Source organism: Cygnus olor, chromosome 2, assembly GCF_009769625.2.
Source record: "Cygnus olor isolate bCygOlo1 chromosome 2, bCygOlo1.pri.v2, whole genome shotgun sequence".
NCBI classification, from domain to species: Eukaryota; Metazoa; Chordata; class Aves; order Anseriformes; family Anatidae; genus Cygnus; species Cygnus olor.
The window spans coordinates 48,719,083-48,741,631 of record NC_049170.1 but is presented as its reverse complement, the minus strand read 5'-3'; the positions used below and the strand labels follow the sequence as shown (position 1 = coordinate 48,741,631).

Sequence of the window (22,549 nt, the reverse complement as noted above, 5' to 3'; positions counted from 1 at the left end):
AGCTTCTTCTGCTTGCTGTTTTACAAGTCTGCTCAATTCCGATTGCCGAATTTTTTAGATACATACCAGGCATATCTTTCGGTGTATCGAAAAGATAGGTACGCCCTATGACCTGGTGTGCTCATCTCATGTCTGCGATAAGCCTTGGTTTATGACTGATACAGGACTAAGTCAGGTACTACCTCGCAGTCAGATATTCAATGCTGGGGTGAAATAGTGCTATTTTCCTTGTGCTTTGCTGGCTGTCAAAGGAAGACCTTCTGGCATTTAAAACCACGGTTACTGGACGTGCTAGAACAGTAAGGCCTGTTCCATGGTGTGCAGTCCAGGGGAAAGGCTGGGATTTGCTTTGGCACCATGCACCAAGATGAGTAGCAATTTACTAGTGAGAGTCAAGAGGTGTTGGTGGGAGAGGATGTTGTGAAAGAGATGACAGAGAGGTTTAGGAATTCCAGAGAAAGCTTGGTGTGGTGGGGCAGTCACCCAGGCGGTGCAGTCTTTCTCTTGCTCTTGCGTAAGATGATGTAAGGTGACGAAGAGCTTAATTGTAATCAGTCCTGTTTTAAGTGTTAATTACTGGTGACTGCACTGCTTTTGATAGAATGAAATGAGTGTGAAGCAGGCCCACAATTAACTCTGATTTTGATCTTAGCAGTTTCAGACAGTGTAAATGCAAATATCATTGGAGACTAGTTCAAATATTTTTTTACAGTGTTGTTCAAAAAGGAAAAGAGCAGATTAGTCTGTGGTCAGTCAAAACAGGAGACTATGACCTACTTTCACTTCAAAACCAATAACATTGACCACAGGGGTCTTATCTACTTCAGTTTTCCTGCATCTTTACTTTGTATTAAAACAGGTGACTGCTGTATCCTCACCTTTATTTGGGAACGAAAACTCATTCAAAGCATTGTACATCTGATCCTTATGTGGGGCTAAGGCCCTTTACAGTTTCACAGCGGGTAAATGTACGGCTGTTTCCACTTGGATCTAGGTATCGTCAAGCAAAGCATGTCTGATAGGAAAGGCACATCCTTTTTTACGAATCCTGTAGCTGAGACCAGCCTTTTTCACCCCTACTCAGCTGCTGAGGTATTAAGAGAAGAGCTTCAGCTTTGGGACTGTGTTACACAGAGAAAAAGATAAAAATAGGGTGTCTGACGCATGCATCCCATGTCGCACGCCAGGAAACAGAATCGTTATACCGACTACAGTATTCCAGAGCATGCGTGGAAAATATCTATGTAGTGAACGTGTGAAATCTTTCCTAACCAACAGAAATATTCAGCCCCCCTTTTCCCTTTCCCATTTTACATTCATCTTACTTGGTATTCCCTTTACCTGTTGACAAATATAGCAGCCCGCAGCTCTGCCTTTACTACCACCGCTCCCGTCTTCATTCTGCTGAATGATGTGACAGTAATGTCACTCTTCTATATTTTAAGGGAGCCACAGATTATTCTTGCTGTGCCCAACTAAAAGTAAGTAAAATCATGCCCATTTTCCAGACATATGCAGCATGCTAAAAACTCTCCCAAACTCAATGCTGTCTGTCACAGAAATTGTGCTTTGGGTGCATGATCTAAAATTAGTCATCCACAGTATGTGCCCCTTCGAATATTAATCCTTGCATCGTTTTTTTTTTATTGCTTCTGTTGGCATACAAGATTATGTGACATAATATAAAAGTAAACAATATGATGCAATGGGTAAAACTCAAAGGGAGATACATATGTGAGATCAGTTGCCTCCTACTGCAGAAACTTAGAGTTAAGTGAGAGTGAGGATTTCGCTTGTGTTGAGGGCAGCAAAAATCAACTGTATAGAGACTGGATTAGCAAGCTAATCTTTCTGAATATTTTTGACACTTTCCATCTCTTGAAAACTCATGTTTGTTCAGCAAACTAAGCACTGTTTGTCTTCAGGTTCAGAACTAACAGTTGGGGAAGAGCTCCCAGAGGCTGGATGAATAACGGTGCATGATGGATCCAGCAAGAGCTCATGGCTTAGCAAAGCCCAGCAGGGCTCTACAACAGGGCCGTAAAATAAAATAAGAAGTCAGAAATCTAGTTTGAAGATCACAGGCTTTGAAAAATAGTGCAAAACATGCATTTGAGATCTTAGTAGTTACTTTCCAGCATTTGAATGCTTCTTGGGTGAGGATGAGTATGCAAAGCTGAGGACACGGGGTTTTAGGTTGACTTCTGGTACAAAACCTGTGGGAAAAGCACAAGCCGAGACTCACAAGTAGGTTATGAGATATGGCAGCAGCTGAGTTCCGATTTGAAGATAAACCCTGAAATAGCAGAACTTAATCCAAGACTAACATTTTTTGACCCATTTGCCCTGATTCAGTAAAACATATGGGTGCCTCAGTGTGTGATTTTGCTTTTGCTGAATTGAGGTATGAGTTACTCGCTGCTCTATTTTTACTTTTTAAGCAGCCTTGTAATTCAATATGAGTTTGTTTTAATTTTACACTCTCCATAAAAAGCACCCTCCATAATACGTTAGAGAAGTCACCAGTGGTAACACATAACTACGTAACTTTTTCTTCCAGCAGCTTCCTGTAGAAATTTAATCGGTTTGTGTGTCACACTGCATTACATTTTTCCCTTGCGAACCTGTGTGCTGCTTGCGATCAAAAATACCCAGCAGTACCCCATGTCTCCTCCGTCACCACGGCCTCAATGTCGAGGCTTTGGAAATGTTGACATGGCGTGAGATCAGTCCAGGCTGAATCCAGGTCACTCTGCTACCCCTGCTCACGCTGGTGGTGGTAGTAAACAGCTATGGCCATGAGGCACGTGGGGACAGAGCTGTGCTGAGTAAGACAGTGGCTTCCCCATGGTCACTGGCTGTGCTGGGAACACACTTGTGATTGCTTGCCAGCGGCTTGGGCTGCATCTCTGCACACGGGGAGTTAGAGCCTGAAAATCCTATTTTTGCAGCACAGCACAAATCATCTTGAGGGTCTTTCTGCTGCCGGTCGTAGGAGCTGGGTGTTTTGGGGGCTACCCTGTTTTTGCACTGGAAGCACATCATATTGGTTCGGGCAGTGGCTGCACAGACAACTGACAGCGGGGTCAGAGACAGGAGGGTTGGGGATTGCTGAAGTACAATGAAGCTCAGCCTCATGGCAAGCATATTTAAAACTCCTGCTGGGAAAAAAAAATAAAAGGAAAAAAAACTTTTGTTAAGGTCTCCTGCTGAAACCTTGGAAAAGCAGCTTCCTGCAGTTACTCAAGCAGCAAATTAGAAAGTTGCTGCCACTGTTTGTTTGTGACCCAGCAGAGAAGCAGCCTTTCCCCTGCTGCTCCTGTCTCTGAGCCTGGTAACTGAACTGAAAGACCTGGCCCATGGCACCTCCTTGAAGTGAGCACTTAGGTTGAGGTCTGCTTTCTTCTCTCTGCCATTTTGATGATACTGCAGTGCTCTGTTCTGGGGAAAGGGCAGAGGTGTGGAGGAGTTAATGAAAGCAGTATAGCCTCCAGCCTCCTCCGCAATGAGCTACGTGCATTAAAGGAATGGCCACAGACCGTCTTGCTTGATCTAGGTTGATGGGAGAATCTCAGGCAGCAAACCCTCAGTGGAAAAATAAATAGAAAGCTGGGGGAAGGGAATGACACAGAAGCAAGTTGAAAAGTCAGATTTTCAAACTACCACTAATGTGTTTTCAATTTGACAAAGCTGATATGGAAAATGGAGCGCAGCCTGCCCACCCTTGCTGCAAGCTGGGTTTGCATGGTCTGAACAATGCAGATCTGATAAAGTACTGTAGAGCTGGAAGCGAGTCCCCTCCTGTCCATGCCCTTCTGGCATCCACATTTTGGATAAGAACGTAAAAATTGTTACATCAAGTTAAACAAAGCATTTCTGTTTTCCTTTTGGCTATTCTGGCCAAAGCATGGGGTGAAAAATCTGCAATACACCTGACTGGTGATGGGAAGATGTTCATAGTCACAGTGTCCCTCCTTGCTCTCATATTAGTCTCCTTAGCATCTGAAAAATTACCATTGTGCATTCCTGTTGCTGTCAGCTTATTTGATAGCAGCATGAAGACTTTGTGCTTGTGCTTGGACCTGCCAGAATCTTGCCATGCTCAAGGAGTATAAATGATTTGAGGTCTTTGTCCTTAATAGAATTCCCATTGCCAGATACTAAAACGTGTTAAAATGTCTCCAGGTGTTAAAATACCCTGGAGAGATAGATCTTACATTATTATGAAGATACAAATGACCTCTTAAGATTTAAGGAGAGTGAAAGCAAGCAGAATACAAATATCAGCAACATTTGATACGGGTTTCACCACTGGCTTTCAGCTTTATGTAGCTTTGGACTTGTGTACAAGTGCCGGTGACAGAGGAGGTTGAGGGCTGTGGCTCCTGGGTGCTGTGAGCTCTGTGTCATGGCTGCCAGCACCATGGCTTGCTGCAAAGGCTGGAGCTGCCAGGCCCAGCTAGCTGGAGCAGAGGCATGGCAGGCCTGCCTTGGGCGGCAGCAAGGGTAGGCCAGAGGCCTGAGTGAGAGGAAGGCATAAAACCTCTTTGCCTGCCTGGGGCACGTTCTGTATGCAGTGGCAGGCTCCCCTGGCACAGCATGGTGGCATGAGCCATCACCAGCTCTGGCTTGCCACGTGCCTGTCAGTTTTAGCCAGGTGCTGGAGCAGGTGTATGCAATTGGGAGCTTCCTCCCATTCTGTACCCTCCTCATCTGCCAGTCTGACAGGCTCCATGAGCTTTCATGTCCTGGGCTTTACTGCAGCCAGATGCTAATGACAAAGGAGCAGGATGTGCAGGGCTCACTCCGGTGCCTGTCTGCTGTCCCCAGACACACATTGGGCTGTGGCCTCCTTTGCACCAGTGTAAACCCAGAGTGGCTTCTTCAGGGCAGCAAACTGACAGGGGGCAGGATGAGGTCAGGCCCTGCTTCTGCTTTGGCATGTAGCAGAAATAACTCTTGTTGGCATCGGAGCAGTCACTGTAACTAACGTGCATGAGGTTCAAGTTAGGCCCTGTAGCTTCAATGAGATTTCTGTGCGATTATAACAAGTATTTGACACACACGGTGCAACGATTCGTGTACGCACGATCTGTCTCCATTCTGTTCCAGGCAGTATTTACCAGCGTAAAAAACAGTTAATGAGCAAAGGTGTCCTGAGCAGCAGCCTGCTCTGCATGTGGGACAACCCAGGAAGCTCATAGGTGTATGAGTTTTGCTCCTTTCCACTTGCAAACTCCATTGGCTTTGCCACCCTCTCTCCGTACTGTGGGGGAACATTGACTTCATTGTTGTTTTTTTTTGCCAAACTCTGCAACAGAATTTATGCGAAGTTTTCTGTGGACATAGCAGGAGTGCTCACAAGTTCACCTCATCTAAAGTGCCTCAGGTCTTCTAGGATAATGAGACATTTTCTGAGTGCACCTTTTTATTGTACCAATATTACGTTACAGGAAAAATTGAAGGGGGGAGCTTAACACATAGCACCTGTCACAAGTTCTCTCCTTGAATTAGGCTCTCCTGCTTATAAAAATTTAATTGATTCCTAGCAGTTTATGTGCATGGTGCTCAGTGGGCGTTTTCTGTTCTCTTGCCAGCTACATGGTTACTTAGAAAGCGAGCCGCTCACGCTACAGCTGTTCATTGGGACTGCAGACGACCGCCTGCTGCGACCCCATGCTTTCTACCAAGTTCACCGAATCACGGGGAAGACCGTTTCCACCACCAGCCACGAAACAATACTTTCAAACACCAAAGTCTTGGAAATTCCACTTCTTCCAGAGAACAACATGAGAGCAATGTAAGACCCAGATACTGTATCTGACAGCTTAGCAGTTTCCTCCTGGTCTCCCCACTTATTTTCTTCTGTTTTGTTTTGTGTTTGTTTGTTTTTTTTTGGTTGGTTGGTTGGTTAGTTCTTTTTTTTTTAAGTACACTATTTTTCTTTTCCAGTCTTTTTTTTTTTTTTTAATTTCTCTCAGTAGTAGTAGGTTTTCATAGCTTTGCCAGGACAAACTGCCCCTCATCAGCTTAACAACAAAATGAACTTCGCAAATATTTATGACAACTGATTGCTTTCATTCTAGAGTTTCAGCCAATGTGCTTATTTGCCATTTAAAATAAGTATCTCAGTTACCAAGCTCTAAATATCTCCTACCTCAGCTCCTGCATTTAGTTTCTAAATATGACACCTCTTACTCCTGTACGTGCTAGCACAAGGAACAGGGCCTATTAAAATTTATCTTTGGATGTCAATGGAATCTCTTAGAGGCCATTTCCAAGTAACCTAACCTTTTTCAAGACAAATAAAACTATTCTTATTTCTTATGTAATAAAAATCAGCATTTGTCAATGGCATTTGTTTAGAAGCAAAACTTTCAAAAAAAGGAGGAAAGGTGAATAAACTTACAGATTGCAGTTACTAAACTGGTTTAGTCCTGTGCAGGAAAGCAAACATCTCCATCTAAGAACTGAATTAATAGGAGTCTGAGTGTTCATTAAGTGACCCATAGGTCCATTCCACACAGGTAAATTTTATTATAAGATTGTGAATAAAGTGTCAAATATCGTGCTGCATATGTGACATACATGAGACCCTCCATATGATTTCATCTCCTCCCCTCTCCACCCCTCATTCAAATGATTGTAACCCTTCTCTGAGTTACCTGCTGTGGGAGGAATTTGTATGTGCTTGTGTGCATGTTCATCTATTGGTGTGTGCATAAATGTGTGTATATGCAGATTTATATAGAGATGCATGCATGTTTGTGTGTATTTATAGGCAGGTAGAAAGATAGGTAGGTAAACAGACAGAAAGCAAGCCGGAAATCTGGCCCCACCACAACAAAGACCATGGGAAAATCCCAGGGAGCTTTCTAAAACCACGGTTTCACTCCTTGTTATTCATACAGATTTCTGCATCTTAATGTAGTGAAAAATGGTATCATACACCTGAAGCCATTCTGCACGTAGCAGTTATTAGAAGCTAGTTTGCAGTGTCATGTACAACATGCACTAGAGTTCATCATGTAAATAGAAGAGCTAGAATGTGGTTAACTGCTTTCCCAGCCAGAATTAGGGTGATCACTCAAGAACTGAGGACCTCTGTCACTTCATTGTGTTTAAAGTCATGACAAACCAGCAAAATAATTGGCCTCATTTTCTGTCATTGTAAGTTGGCACAGATCCATTGAGGTTATTGAAATTTCACCAATTTGTACCCACAAAAAATTTATTTGGCCTTTTTTTTTATCCGGAGTGAATAACATTTTTGGCCGCCTGGGAACATTATTACTGTTTCTATCATCTTCTCTGTAGAGTAAAGGTAGTCACACAGTTCTGGAGTCACACAATTCCGGAGCCAAGCTGAATATTTTTATGACACGCATGCCAGATCATAGTAGAGTTCTCTCAAGAACCACAAACAATGCTTTGGCATATATACGCCTTACATGTCAGTAGTCTGAAACCTCATGTAGTGCTAACAATGAATCGAAATTTAGAGCCAAAGACTTTTCTCACAGATACTTTGTGTATTTAGGCCTTGATTCAGCAAAACACTGAAGCTCATCAGAACATTTTAACTTTTGCATATTTAACTACTCCTATTGATTTCAGATTTTAATATCCATGACCTTGCAAGTCTAAATTTACGTGCTTTGTCTCTTCTGAATCTTATAGAGTCTGAACTAATATGTGTAGAATTTTGACATATGTACAAATATTTCATAATTCTTCTGGCTTCCTCTGCTAATATTGAGAAGCTTTAATACATTTATTAGTTCCTATGATCGTATCAGCAAGGACCTTTTTGTTACTCTGAGATCCATACTTTAGAAAAAATGCATGTCAAAACCAGGCTACCATAGTTCTTGTTTGCAGTTTACTTTAGAACAGAGCTTCAAAGGTCTAGAGGGGGAGTTAAACTCTTTGAATGCAAAATGAAATTAAACTATGCATATTCAATGCAATAAAATGCATGCCAGAGACCAGTACCCAGAAGAAATTGCCATGTGGGCTTTGTAGCCGTGGCCAAAGCAGACGTATTTTTGCAGTGGGTTTTTGAGTGTGTGTGTTTATATATCTTTTGTTCTGTGAACTTCCTCTATTGGAATTTGCTTTGACAAAAATTCTGACTCATCCACAAGAAAACCAAAACTAAAAAATAGGAGCAAGAGAGGTCTTAAATAGTAAGAGTTCTCGATGACAAAAAAAAAAAAAAAAAAAAAAAGAGGGTTTCCTAATGTGGAGAGAGAACCCTGGATTTAGTTTTTTTCATTCAGAGCTTCAGCTCCATTCTCAGCTTGGGAGTCCTTCCAGTTCATTCAAATACAAACATGTTGACAGTAGGACAGACTCAGTGAGAGCTATGCTCATTAATAAGCGTTTTCAGGACTTTGCCCTAGAATAAAAATCATGGGATATTTTTATCCAAATTAGCTGTAACAGGTAAGTATGCCTGCATTCTAGGTTAGTAACGCTTTGTGTACTACTGTCGCATCCCATGGACTTCCTTAATCTCGCTATTTCTTTGGTCTTCAGTTAATCTGTAAGCTCCATCCTTACAGGGTGTGTTGGGGAGGGAGGATCTTTTAGATTATTTCATTTGGCAATTGAAGTAACATCCTAAATTTGTGTGCTTAACTGCAGCTAGTATGCATTAATGTTGATAACCTGAACTAAGCTACTTCTGGATGTAAGTACTGGACTTCATGAAGTCTGCTCCCTTTAGCCTGGTCATGGGGCTGTGTCTGGCACATAATTTTAAGAAAGATGTACAGGAGAGGAGGAAACTGCACGCTTGTGTCTTTCTGAAGTCTGCTTGAAATGAATTGAATTGCTCTGTGTTTCCTTTTGGATAGCATCGACTGTGCTGGAATATTAAAGCTCAGAAACTCTGACATTGAGCTGCGGAAGGGAGAAACGGACATTGGGCGGAAGAACACACGCGTGCGGTTGGTCTTCCGAGTTCACATCCCGCAGTCCAATGGGAGGACCCTCTCTCTGCAAGTAGCTTCCAACCCCATCGAGTGCTGTAAGTAACAACAGACATCTTTCTCCTGCCAGCTATTGCGCCACCCAACATGCAGCCTTTGTCCACCGACATGCAAAACGTTGGTTTTGCTGTACCTGTCTAATCGGTGGACCTTGCTCTGCTTTTCAAAACCACAAATTTTATATTGAAAACAAGATACCTTTGTCTTAGAAAAAATGTGTCGCTTTGTGCATTTATCTTTTTATAGGGAAGAATGCACTTGAAACAAAAATAGAGTGCTGTTCAACTAATGGTAGACCTGACAGGACTTGTAGTTCTGGAAAACAGCTATCATGTCCTAGTCACTCTCTCTCTCCCAAACATAAAGCAAAAAACCAGCAAACAAAACCCTAACTCTTTGATGAGGAGCTAGCAATACACTACAGCTGACACATTGGTACAAGCTGCCTGTGGCTTCAGAAAACCTCCAGAAAGCAAGTTTCCGTACTGGGGTCTCTTTGATTGACCAGACTGCTTTTTATCAGATACACTGGTGCATGCTCCAAAGACACCTATACCATTCTTGATCCGTAAGCCTCCTCAGCCTGCCACGTGTGCATACACAAAACAAAATCAATTAGCTTCGTGTAGTTTTAACACTCCTGCATAAGTGGTGAAAACTGAATTTCAGTCTATCTGCCATTGCTGTTTTGGTCACCTGGATGGACAGACAAAGGTTTTTAATTTTTTTTGATTCAGATAAGGAGACAAAAGGCCAGATGCTTATTCATTGGTATAGCCCTCCCTGGCTACATCCGTTTGTCCCACTAAACCAGCATGCAATTTGTAGCAGTCCTCCCACTCCATACACATCCCGAGGGGTATGAACTGCAGTGCATGCCAGCCCCTGGCTGCTCCTCACTTCCCCTTGAGGGAAGGCCGTCCTCCCTCAGGCTACTATCCTTGACGCACCTCCAGTTGCTTTCTGCCCTATGGGGAGTTGATTTTGATGAAGTGGATCTTTCTGATGCAGCCAGGGCAGGGAACAACTTCGTGTCCAGGAGGTATGTGGGAGGTGAGCTCTGGGGACTGGGAGTGCAGGGGATGGGGAAGAAAGCTCAACCATCCCTCAGCTCAGCAGATGCTGGGGGGCTATACCCATGCTTGTCCCTGCATCGTTGCCAGGCTGAAATCCCATATGATGTGTCTGGATAGTCTTGGAGCATGTCAAAATTTGGTCTCTTGGAAGCATGGTGCTTTTTCATGGATTGTTAATAGAGAAGCTACAGGAAAGAGGATCTCTGCATTCCTCTAGCAAAGACAGTGACTTTCAGATCAGTGACAGTACTCCATCCTTTTGTGTGTGGTAGCACTGCTGCCACTCCAGTAGTCCAATTCTGCAAGAGTCAAATGTAGGAAAGGATAGTGCTGTTATATCAACAGTTATAGTTTCCCTCCTTCACAGTCATTCATTTAAACAGACAAATGAGTGTTGTTGGTGGGAAGGGATCTTATATCTTATCACACATTAAAATATTATAATGTTATTCTGAAGAATACTAAAGCCTCCATACCTGTAACAGGTAGACAGGCATAAAGCTCTGTCTTCTGACCAGGATATGTATGAGATGAATAATTTTCCCTTTTTTTCATTTTCAAGCTAAACTCTTATTCAAGGGCAAGTTCTGGGTTAACAAGCAAAGCAAAAAAAAAAAAAAAAAAAAGAGGAGTCATGGTTTCATCCTGCTGCTGTTGAAGCTCATGAGACTTTTTCAACTACTATATAGCAGGATAAGGCTACAGTTTGAATACACCCTGAACTGCCCATCCAAATATGCCAAGCTCAGGAGGCTGATAAATATAAAGATGATTGGATTTGTATCAGTGACTTGAAGTTTTGAGGACTGTGTAATGAGCAAAAGTATGGTACATGCCTCCTCAAAGGAGCAGAAAAAAAGGAGAAAGAAAAAAAAAAAGTGCTAGTGTTATTTCCAGTGCAGAATGTGGAATAAGCTGGTGCCAAAATTTTCATGCATCTCTTAGTGCATGTGACACCGGGAGGAACCATGTAAGCTGGATAAAATGTCACGTCATCCCTTGAAGTACAGCCATGTTCACTCTGTGTTGCAGTTGGGGGTGAAATAGGCTTTCTAAGCTGTGAACTTTTGCTGTACTGTGAGGCCCATGGTTTCCAGTGAAAGACAATTTGAAGAATTGAAAACACAGTTGTAGTGACTGAAATGCATTTTGGACATGGATGGTCTTGTTCTCGTGCCTTGTAAGCACATGGCGTATATGCGATAGACAAAGCATTATTTTATGTCTCAGAGACAGAATTTTAAATTTTATTTATTTATTTTAAAATTTATTTTAAATAAAGTGTTTATTTAAAAATAAATAATTTTAAACAAATATTTTTAAAAATAATTTAATTAAAAATAAAAATAAATAAACAAAAACAAAAAATATGCTTTTTGGTACAGTACAGATCAAGGTAAGTTTTAAACAGCTTGTTGGGTTTTTTTGGTTGTTTGTGTTTTTTTTTTTGTCAGCCTTTTGAATTGTACTTCTATATTTGACAGCTTATGACCAAGGTACTTGAAAACCAAACGTGTTTCCTGCAAACCTTTTCTATATCAAACTCAGTTTATCTTACAAGGGTAAGGACTGTAAGCATTAAGGCTCTCACTGATGCAGTATTTAATTTTTGTGTGTGTGTTTGTGTTTGTGGTTGCCTTTTTTTTTTTTTTCTTATAACTTTCCAGCTCAAAGATCTGCCCAAGAACTGCCTCTGGTGGAGAAGCAAAGCACCGACAGCTTTCCTGTTATTGGAGGGAAAAAAATGATCCTGACTGGCCATAACTTTCTGCAAGACTCCAAAGTCATCTTTGTGGAGAAAGCACCAGGTATGCCTTTTCAAACTAGATTCCCATCTCCCTTTTTTTCCCCCCGTTTTAAAATCTCGGTCAAATGGGGACAGCATCATCGCTGTGGTCACATTTTCTTCTGAATGTTTCACCCACCCTGCAGCAGGTGCAGTGGCAGGCAGACAGTCGTGGGCTGTCAGGACCCCCGGTGGGACCCCCGGCAGGGTGGTGGCAGCCTTGGGCAGCCGGGTCCCCCTCGGGACCCCCCCCGGGCTGTCACGCAGGTTCGGGCCAGAGGTGTGTGTGTCACACGCCGTCACTCGTGTGTGCACCCCTGCAGCGGGGTGCAGGCTGTGAGCCTGAGTCAGGCTCTGAAATGAGATAGTTAAGGGCAGTTTTGAGTCTTGTTTTGGAAAGGGTTTCCGTGGCGCTGGCTCACACCGTGGATTCCTCAGCTGCTGGCTGAAAACCCCCCCTGAACTTTAAAGCGTCTTGGGCGCTCCTCCGGCTGTGACAGCGCGCCCTGTCGGGCCTCCCTGCGAGCAGAGACCCTCTCCCAGGGTGCCCACTCAGTTCCCAGGGAACGAGCGGAGTTTCCTGGCAGGGTCCTGACTTGGTATCGTATCTCCCTCAAGAAAACGAATGTGAGACTGCACAAAGGCAGCATGCAGATAGAGGAAACATACACATATATGCAACATTTTTTAAAAATTGTGAGAAATGCCGGTTGTATGTAAATGAAGTGTGTAGTTGCATTCTGGGTGTGCTGATGAGGAAGGAAATGATCAAAGGCTTTGCCCATCGCTCTCAAAAACCCAGGGGGTGAACTGCTTGGGTGCACGGAGTCATATGATGGACCCATGCAGGAGTGTCTCCTCTACACAAAAGCATTGTCGGAGATCTCCGTGGATGCTTCCCCCTGACCCTGGACATGAAGTGGTTGGAAACACTGCAGGAGCCAGTCAGTGGAGAGTAATCATTAAGTCACTAGTACGGATCTGATCTGAAGCTGTGCCTGCCTAGTTTTAGTGGTATCACAGCAGATTTGGTGCAGTTGCAGGGTGGTGCCTGCTGCATGGAGGAAGTACACTGACAGAGGCTGAGCCTTTATAGTTGAAAGCATCTTCAGGAACTGCCCAGCCTACATTAGTCTCCCAGCTGCCCAGCTACTGATTCATAAGGCAATTGTGTCACGAGGAATGGCTCAAAAAGGAATTTCGCTGGTGAATCCCAACTGAGCAATTTCTAGGGCCTCTGTGATGAGTTGTCTGCTACATTGCCTAACACAGCTTGATGCATTTGAAACAAACAAGCATGGTGCATCATTGTCTGAGTGAGAGAAAGCTCCAGCTCAATTTCGGGGCAGAGTTACCCTAATGAGAAATGAAAAAGCATTACCAACCTTCACTTCTGAAAATGCAAGAGTGTTTCTTTCCCCTTCAGCTATTCCATGTCTATGAAAATAGGCCTAGAGAAGGAACAGCAGCATAGTTCCTCTTTCTTTTAGAAAGCTGGTTATGAACTTCTGTGATTAGCTGGAGACGTTCATTAGTTTTGCCTCTGTTGCTGCTTTTGTTTTTGAATTCGAAATGTTAATCACGTTCCTAGTGGGTAACAGCCAAATACAGCTATTACAAAGTAAAGGATCACAGGAATAATTGCACTCATAAGGAGAAAATATCCTTTATAGAAAATGTAAGCACTATACTACAAGATCTCATGTCTTCAGTCCTTATTTAGGCAGAGTCCCCAAGCTAGGAGGCAAGTCTCTGTGAGCTCGTCTAATTCATGCTAGTCTGCATACTTAATTGGTTAATGCAGAGAGCTTGAGAACACTTTTTGTTTGGCTTTTGGTTCCTTTTTTTTTTTTCCTTCTGTCTGAATAATTTCTTTAAGTCTGCTGAGCGCATTGTGGTATGCTGAATGTTTTTCCAAGCATGAGTCCCAAGCTCTCAGTCTTCAGGGCTAGCCCTCAGCTGTTGTAATCTCTGGAGGAATGGCATTATCCTGGCCTCCTTGAGTGGGGAGTCTGTCTTAACAGTGACTCATACAAGAGGGAATCCCTGAAGAATGATCAAATTAATCCTTGAGCTGGGGAGGCAGGACACAGTACTTTCAGTTTAACCCCTTACCGGCTTCTTCTCAGCGAAGAAGTGAAAAGGTAAAATATACTTTCCATCAGTGCAACACCGTGTCACACAGAGCAGAAACTAGGCAGCTGCAAGGTGAAGGCGTTCTGAAAGGACAGTGAAAGGCGAGCTGTGAGGAACTCCTCTGAAAGGAGAACCCCTCATAATGTAGTACAGTGCTGAGGCAGAGGACACACATCTGGGCAAGTAATGAGTCTTTTCAGAAGTAGACTAAAATTTGCTCAAGCTTCTTGCAGTACTGTAAAGGAATTCTCATGTGTTGAAATGAGTCCTTATTTTACAGGATGATTTTGGTCAATGTTTTACTGTTTGCACATCAGGCTGTATTTTCCAGTGATGAACGATGGTATAAAACAACCCTCCAAGAAACCTAGTGATAGTGAAGATGTAAATGCTGAATGTACTTTAAGAGATTTGCACTTTTAAATGCAGAATCTCCTTAGACTGAGGAGAATCCCACAATGACCTTGTCTCTTGCAAATTACACTAATAATTGTTATCTTCTTTCAGTTTCTGTCTCTCTTTGCTTTTCTCTTCCTAATTTTCAAGTGTCTTGTGAGTCTGTGTGTCACAGTTGTTGGGTGCTAGATGTAGGACATGCAATAGAAATCTGTTTGTCGTCAGAAGCATTAGCACTTTCTGAAATACAAAAATACACATCTGCAGCATACTAATAACAAAGACCCTTGATGTCTGTATGCTGGTATTTGCTCTGAGGCAAGGTGTGCATTTTGGTTACAAAAATGAATGCAACGAATTTGATGTTTGTCAGCTATGGGAGGAGGTGTTTGGGTAGGAGCAACAAAGTGTTTTCTGCCCACCACACTCACCTGAAAAAGCACAGATCATGATCTGGGGTTATTATAAATGACACAGTTTTATTTACCTATCTTTTCAAAGCTTTTTATGTAATTTCTAGGTTCTAGATGTATCAGGCAACATAAATCTTAAGGGAAGATAAAAAAAAAATGCAAAGATGTTTGAAGACTATGTTTTAAGGACTATGTATCTGGCAGTTACCTTTTGTTGTTGTTGTAACAACTTCTACATATATTATCTATCTGTTTTCAAATGTATTTTTGAAAAGTAACTTTAGTTATTGAACATAAAGCAGAAAAAAAATACTGATAGAAGTAACCAGACTGCTAGCTCCTAGTGTATCAGATTATTAGTGATCTATAAAACTAAGTGCAGTGGAAAAATCACAGTTTGTCTTTATTTCAGTTCACAATAAAATGCTTCTTGTAATTGACAAATGTAAATTGATTAATGAGACTCAAAGCAAGTATCCCAAGCACCAAAGCATAGTGAAATTACGGGTATATCTTCCGGGCACATACCCATGTCCTTCCTTCTAGGACATTGTAGTGTTGCCCAAGGTACTTTGGGATTTAGATCTTAGTCTCACACTAAGATCTGAAGGGGTTAACTTACCCAGTTAGCGCAAAAGTCGCTCTTTGTTCTTATAGCTAGAATGATTTTAGCACTAGAGCTAGCTCAAGTATTTCTGGACTTCGCTGATTTGGCCAAGTCAAGACATACCTAAGAGATCAAGTTAAAATGACTGCAATCTTCATTATTAGCAAATTGTGATCTATGGAAAGAAATGATTATTTGGTATACTATTATTAGCTATCATTCAATTGAGCTTCCACTTGTTAAATTAGAGCACCACACCCACTTGGGTTTTGTAATTAGTGACCAGAGCTCAGTGCAGGAGTTTTAAAGAGCAAAAAGGTAGAAATGTAACACCCAACTTCACTACAGGTTTAGTTTCTCTAATAACACTGGCTTTGAAATTCTGTTTCTGTGTTGTTAATGTTGATGGCCATTTTGTCCTGGTCAAAGCGGATGCATTTGAAAGTCCTCATGACAAATGTCACTCCTTGAAGATGCATCACTCATTTTGATGGGTGTTAATAGATTTCACTATTTTTTAATGTTGTATCCGTGAATAACTCCTGGCTTATGGACTTCAGTGGCTTTGAACATGTTGCTAATTACTCACCCTTCAAATCAACAGTGATCCTACCACCTCTAACCTAATTGCATAATATCCCAGCTATTGCACCCAAAGCATTTGAAACTCAATGTCATGAAAGACAGAGAAGTAAACAGCACCTAAACAACATTTCCACCAGTAATTTTCTCCTGTTTATGGGTATTTTCAAAAAGCTAAACAGATTTTCAGATTTAGTTATTGCTTCAAATTGTTCATTCTGCTGTCATTTTTATTTTTGTTAAATGGATTTTTCTATCAAAACTATTAATCTTCCCTGCTGGAACAGGTTTTGCTCTTAGAACATAAAGATGCTGATGTAGCATGGTAATAATTATGCTGGAATAGATGAGAGATAGCTGGGTGAAATCACCAAATTTTTGGTATGTATGCCAAAGGAAATCATTCTTCTCTGTTAGTATTTCAGATAGGAAAACTTGAAGTTTCCCCCGTTAGAAGTGGTCAAGTTTGGTCAGCCAAATATTTGCACAAAGTAAATGTAATATGGAAAAGAAAAAAGCCAGATGAATTTAAGTGTCAACTCAAGCATTTCACAGGTTTTTTGTTCCTCTGAAATTTCACTGTCTCTGTCAAAGATGGTGATCAATCAGTTGCTGCTTTAAGGTACAAATGTCAGTTTGGAGTCTTGGAGCACAGCTGAGAAATTCAATTCTAGTTCCTGTATGCTGTGGGAGCAAAAGTTACTCTGTTGCATGGTAGATCCTCAAGTGCAGTATTTTAAGTTCCAGAGAACTTACAAAAAGTTCTGGAAAATAGTATGTTCCGAAACACTTGAGTGGCATGTGGATGGAACGGATGTGTTGGGGAAGCATGTGGGCTTTTTGGTTTGACTCAGCTGTACTTTGGAACTCAGGGCTTAGAGTCTGTTTTGACGTGATGTGATGTGATGGGGAGACGGGTGACCTGAGTCTTGGCAGAACTCCATTTGGTAAAAGATCTTACATTCTCAGAGATCTTTCCATTGCTCTTTCCATTGCCAGTAGCAGTCACAGTTTGGGGGGCAACTGGCCAAAAGGGGTCAAGTTTCACACTGGTAATCATACTGTAGCTCACATAATAAATAAGCAAGTGGCAAAACTCCCTTTCCCCTTTAGTCAGATGGACAGATACTACATAATTTTGTCTTTATCTGTCTGTTTTTCCAAGTTCAGGACACATGTTCCAGTTGGCAGTGAGCAGTTATGCACTGACTCATGTGCAGCGAGGTTAAAAATTCTGGAAACTAGATAAACTGAAAACTTCAAAGGCATACGAGTTGGGAGCATGGAGTTCATGTGAAGGTCATTTGAACCTATTTCCTAGAGATGTATTGATAGCTGAAAGGGTTTCTGGCCATTGCCCAGAAATAGATAGCCTTGGGTGAATAGTATCATCAAATGGCAGAGTCACTTTATGGTGGAACCCTTTCACGCGCACGCAGAAGCAATGATGTAGCTTGTAGGAAATGTTAGCACGTTTCAGTTTTTCCTGGCTGTTTAGTCTAAGGAATGGCGACGACAGAGTGGGACTGCAGCCATACGCATGAGATGGTATCAGCGGCAGCAAGCCTCGTCCTGGGTGTTGTTCTCATAGTTAGGGACAAGATCAGTCAATCACAGATACTTACCGTGGACAACAGAGAAATAAGGAATAAGCATAAGGTCTCTAGGTAAAAGTAATTTGTCTGAGTAATCCTGTGAATTTTCAATTATTACAGAACCTACAGCTGCTTGAAGTTTATTATTTCATGTGTTTGCCAAATTAAGTGGCTTCAAGCAGCTGCATCTGTGCAATCAAAGCTGTCTCTGAACATTTATAACTACCACAAGATTTCAGATAGTTGTTACAGTTCCAGTAGGACCCTCTGTCCAAACACACAGGAATTCACAACCCTTACCCAGAAAGCTCAGAGTCTGCCTAAAGATAATAGAGGAAAGGAGTGTGGCTGGGGTGTTAACCTTGGCTGGCTGCCAGGCACCCACCGTGCTGCTCTCTCACTCCTCCTACTCCTCAAAAGGACAGGGGGAGAAAATAAGATGAAAAAGTTTGTGGGTCAGGATAAAGACATGGAGTTCACTAACCAGTTACTGGCAAAACAAACTCACTTTGGTGAGAATTAATTTCATTTAATTTATTGCCAATTAAAAGTAAAATAGGATAATAAGAAACAAAGACAGAACTGAAAAACACCTTCCCCCATCTTCCCCTCTTGAGCAGCACAGGGGGATGGGGAATGGTAGTTGCTGTCAGGCCATAACACTTCATCTTTGCTGCTCCTTCCTCCTCACACTTTTCCTTTGCTTCAGCATGGATTCACTCCCACAGGATACAGTCCTTCACAAACTGCCGCAACATGGGTACTTCCCATGTACTGCAGTTCTTCAAGATCTGTTCCAGCATGGGTCCTTTCTACAGGGTACAGTCTTTAAAGGAAAGACTACTCCAGCACAGGCTGCAGGTCTTGCCAGGATGTTTTTCCTGCATTGGCTGTCAAATCCACAGTGTGGGTGTCTGCTCTGCTGTGATCTTTCATGGGCTGCAACAAGAGAATCGGACAACCTGCTTCACCATCATCTCCTCCATGCACTGCAAAGAAATCTCTCCTCTGGCACCTGGATCACCTCTTCCCCTTCCTTATTCTCTGGATTTGGTGTCTTCAGGGTTGTTTCTCTCAAATTTTCCTCACTCCTTTTTCTCAAAGCTGCTGTGCAGTGTTTTTCATCCTTTCTTCAATGTTATCGTCAAGGCACCATCAGTGTTGCTGACTGGCTCAGCTTTGGCCAGCAATGGGTCTATTGCAGAGCCAGCTTGAACTGGCTGTGTCCACGTGGGACAGCCCCTGGCCATTTCCCACAGAGGCCACCACTGCATTGCTCCACTGCTAACACCTTGCCTTATAACCCCAGTACAAGGTGATATGTACAAAATGCCTAGTTTTTGTAGAGATTGTCTACAACTTTTGCTAAAGCACTATTTATTCTGTCCTGTTCCTTTCCTGACTGCTTGTCAAAAGTTGTTTCAAGTCTTGCGTGGGCATCACAGGAAGAACAGGGAAGAGAAGTGAAGGAAGAGTAGCATGTCCCTTTTTGGTCTGCTGAAGGAGTAAGATTACACCTTCAAGAGCAATGTGGAAAAAAGTACAATGACATTTAGGAGAGGAATAGAGATAAGACATTTCCAAGATGTGCCTTGCTGCAAGGAAGCTGATGTCAAGGCAGATAATCAGGGATTATTATGTATATTAAACCTTAGAATCATAGAATGGTTTGGGTTGGAAGGGACCTTAAAGATCATCTAGTTCCAACTCTTCTTCTATGGGCAGGGACACCTTCCACTAGATCACACTGCCCAAAGCCCCATCCATCATGGCCTTGAACATCTCCAGGGATGGGGCATCCACAGCTTCTCTGGGCAACCCGTGCCAGTGCCTCACCACCCTCAGATTAAACAATGTCTTCCTTATATCTAATATAAACCTACCCTCTTTTAGTTTAAAGCCATTACCCCTTGTCCTATCACTACACTCCCTGACAAAGAGTCCCTCCCTATCTCTCCTTTAAGTATGGGAAGGTTGCTATAAGGTCTCCACAGCGCCTTCTCTTCTCCAGGCTGAACAACCCCAGCTCTCATACATTCATCACGCAATCTTCACAAACTTCATTTACATTAACAAAAATTTGCCCACACCAAAATCAGCGTAACATCATCACAACACTGACAACAGTGGACAATTTACACACATTCCACCCCTCATCCCTTCACCACATTACAGCAACACAAATTCTCCACAGTTATTACACTCTCTGACCTCTAAGATTGAGCCTGACCTTTTTGGACAAGAGGAACCAAAGAAGGGGGACAATGAGATGGAAAAATCAAAATGCCGTTCAAAAGTTTACTGTTTGGACTCCGCTAAAAAGTCACAATGAGTTGCCATAATGAGGTGTCTCTGGAAGATGAGTAGTTGTAGCCACATAGATAAAGTGTAGAGTTTGTGTCTTAAAAATAATCAAGAGGGAAGAATTGAAAATGTTTGGATCAAACTTGTATCTAAGATGAGTGAGTAGTAGTGGAAGGTAACTTCAAGTGTTACATGCCTGAGAGCCATGGTGCAAGTGGTGGTGTTGGCATCAAACACAGAAGTGGAAGAAAATTGTTGGAAGGAAAATTTGGAATTTGGCTTAAACTGGCTTTGAGGTTTTGTTACTCCAACAGTCTCTGAGAAAATACAAGACAGAAGATTGAAGATTTTTGGAGCAAAATTATTTTACTTGGTTTCAGCTGCTAGGACCCAAGTCAGCCTACTAGAGGTTCCCAGAGGAAAGTAAAGTTGTGAAAACAAGAAGATCACAGAAATGTAGCTGAAGACAGAATTAAGTACTGTCATGACTGCTGATGGGTGGCTATGCTGGTTTGCTCAGTTCACCCTGCCTGCTTTAGAGAGATTTTTCAGGGGTATCAAGATGCAGTTTTACTGGTAAGTTGAGTGTCTTAGACCTGAAATTACTGAGAATTGTTAAATAAAATTCTCAGACCAGGGGTAATTTGAATAGGGGGAGGTGCCAAAGAGCACAAATTGCATAAGCAGTTCCATTCTGCTGGAACTGGCAGGTCCTTCCAGATGGTTTGGATTCAAAATGAGCCCTGATCAGTTAGTTTTCAGCACAGCACCTTGCTTAAGTACCTGGACTAAAATTACAGTTGATTTCAAAGCACTTGAACTCAGAATAATTAGATCTGTTAGACAAACTGTGTTAAAAGCAGCAAAAAGCTTGCAATTTAGGCAATGTGAGTCCCTCAGCTTTTGACTTGCCCAGCTGAGCAACCAGAGTGGAAGTTCATGTCTGGCACAGATGCCAATGTACTGTAAGATACAGTTTGTGCTGCATTTTTATCACCTGGTTGCTGCATGACATTTTTATTGTTAAGGTAGAAAAGAGACAAAAAGTAACTTGAAAGTATTGTATGCACGACAGACGTAAGTACGTATATATAATATTCATACATAATTTCAAGATTACAAAAATGTATAGCTGAAGGAATATGTACAAAATCCATATGCTGCAACGGTGTTTATGAGGAGACACAAACAAATGCAGCAGCTTTGATGTGGAAATGCAATTAAGCCAGTTACTCATGAACCCTGCTTCACATGGACTGATGCGTGCCAGGGTCAGGGAACAAAACTACGTCAGGAAGTGCCTGTAGAGGGACAGTAGGCTGAGAGGAGAGCAGAGGTTATCTGGGATCTTCCTGGCAAGGAAGAGGGAAATAAAGTAGGTGGAAAACAGAGTGGTCCTGTAGTCTTGTAGTCTTGTAGCAAAAGAAATGCAAGAGCAAAGGAGAGATGAGGGGTGGCTGGAGAGGCAGCTGAGGCCGGGATGGCAGGCAGAAGGCAGCTGATGGCACCAGCAGGGGTGGCGTAAGGAGGTGGCGCTGCTCAGCAGCTGGCTCTAGACGAGCATACAACCTAAGGCCTTTTCCTCCTTGCAGAGACCTAAAAGGCAGTAGATCTCAGGGTACTGAAATGCCATAGAGGCGGTCAAGAGGAAGGTCCTGGCTGCTTACATTGCAGGTCTTTATTCTCTGCAGCATCCACATTTCTGTCTGTATTCTTGCTCTCTTTCTGTCCCATCTTTACCACACATCCCACAGTAGGCTGCTTGGCTGCTGTCAGTTCATCCTTATAACTTGTCCTTTGTAATGTCTTTTGAAACATACATTGGTGTGTAAACACAGGGATTGACTCCACCTGCAGAGTATTGAGCTTGCTGGTGTTCAGCTGGGAAAGTGTTCTTCACAGCAAAACAGCTTCACTATGTACAGACCAGCCTAGAAAAGTGACACGGCTCCTGATGTTATTATACTCAGGTCTAGAAGGCTGTTGCCTCTAAAGGGAAATCTGGCACTAATAGGCTGGTGCCTTTGTGTTTCAGCTGGCAGGTGAGACAGCATCAGTGGGTTGTGCCCAGGACTGGGGCGGGGGAGTGCTCTCCTCCAAGCAAGCAGAGCTGCCTCTTTGCCTCTAATTCTCAGCCCAAGCACAGACCTGGCATGTGCATGGAAGCTGATAGCATCTCTGCACGAAGCCGAATGACTGTATGCCTGAATGACAGGGCTTTTAATTGATATTCATCCTCTTCTCTTGCTGGAAGCCCATCCTTTCCTTCTGGACATATACACAGATCAGTCGTCTCAGTGCCAGAATGTACTTCCCAGGGAAAAAGGGGTTAGTGTGCAAATTAAAAGCTTTTGAATCCTTAAGTCCTAAAGGAGCTGAATATACATTAACATAGTTGAATAGGAAGGTAGACAACCTTTGCAGAGCACCTCAAAATTACACTCTATAAACATTCTGCATAGCACCTGTGCCCTACCTGTTGTGGACATGTTAAAGAAATCTTGGATGTAATATAGGCACTATTGTTCAGGGATACCTCATAACACATTAATCAAGTAGTGGGTTCTTTTGGAGGGTTAATGTCACTGGCTAACTTGTAATGTATGAATGTAAATACAGATTTACAGCCCAGCCAGTGCAGTCTGTTGAGCCCCAGGC

The 22,549-nt window shown here is 42.5% G+C and overlaps 1 protein-coding gene across 10 annotated transcripts in view; it reads left to right on the top strand.

Annotated features, from left to right (window-relative positions):
- NFATC1 (nuclear factor of activated T cells 1) overlaps positions 1–22,549 on the top strand; it is a 120,279-nt gene that overhangs the window by 41,104 nt on the left and 56,626 nt on the right. For all 10 annotated transcript variants that reach the window (XM_040547385.1, XM_040547383.1, XM_040547381.1 and 7 more), the window contains exons 4-6: positions 5,598–5,800; positions 8,862–9,034; positions 11,740–11,880. In XM_040547385.1, the coding sequence (XP_040403319.1) occupies positions 5,598–5,800; positions 8,862–9,034; positions 11,740–11,880 (517 nt within the window). The remainder of the gene's footprint in view (positions 1–5,597; positions 5,801–8,861; positions 9,035–11,739; positions 11,881–22,549) is intronic.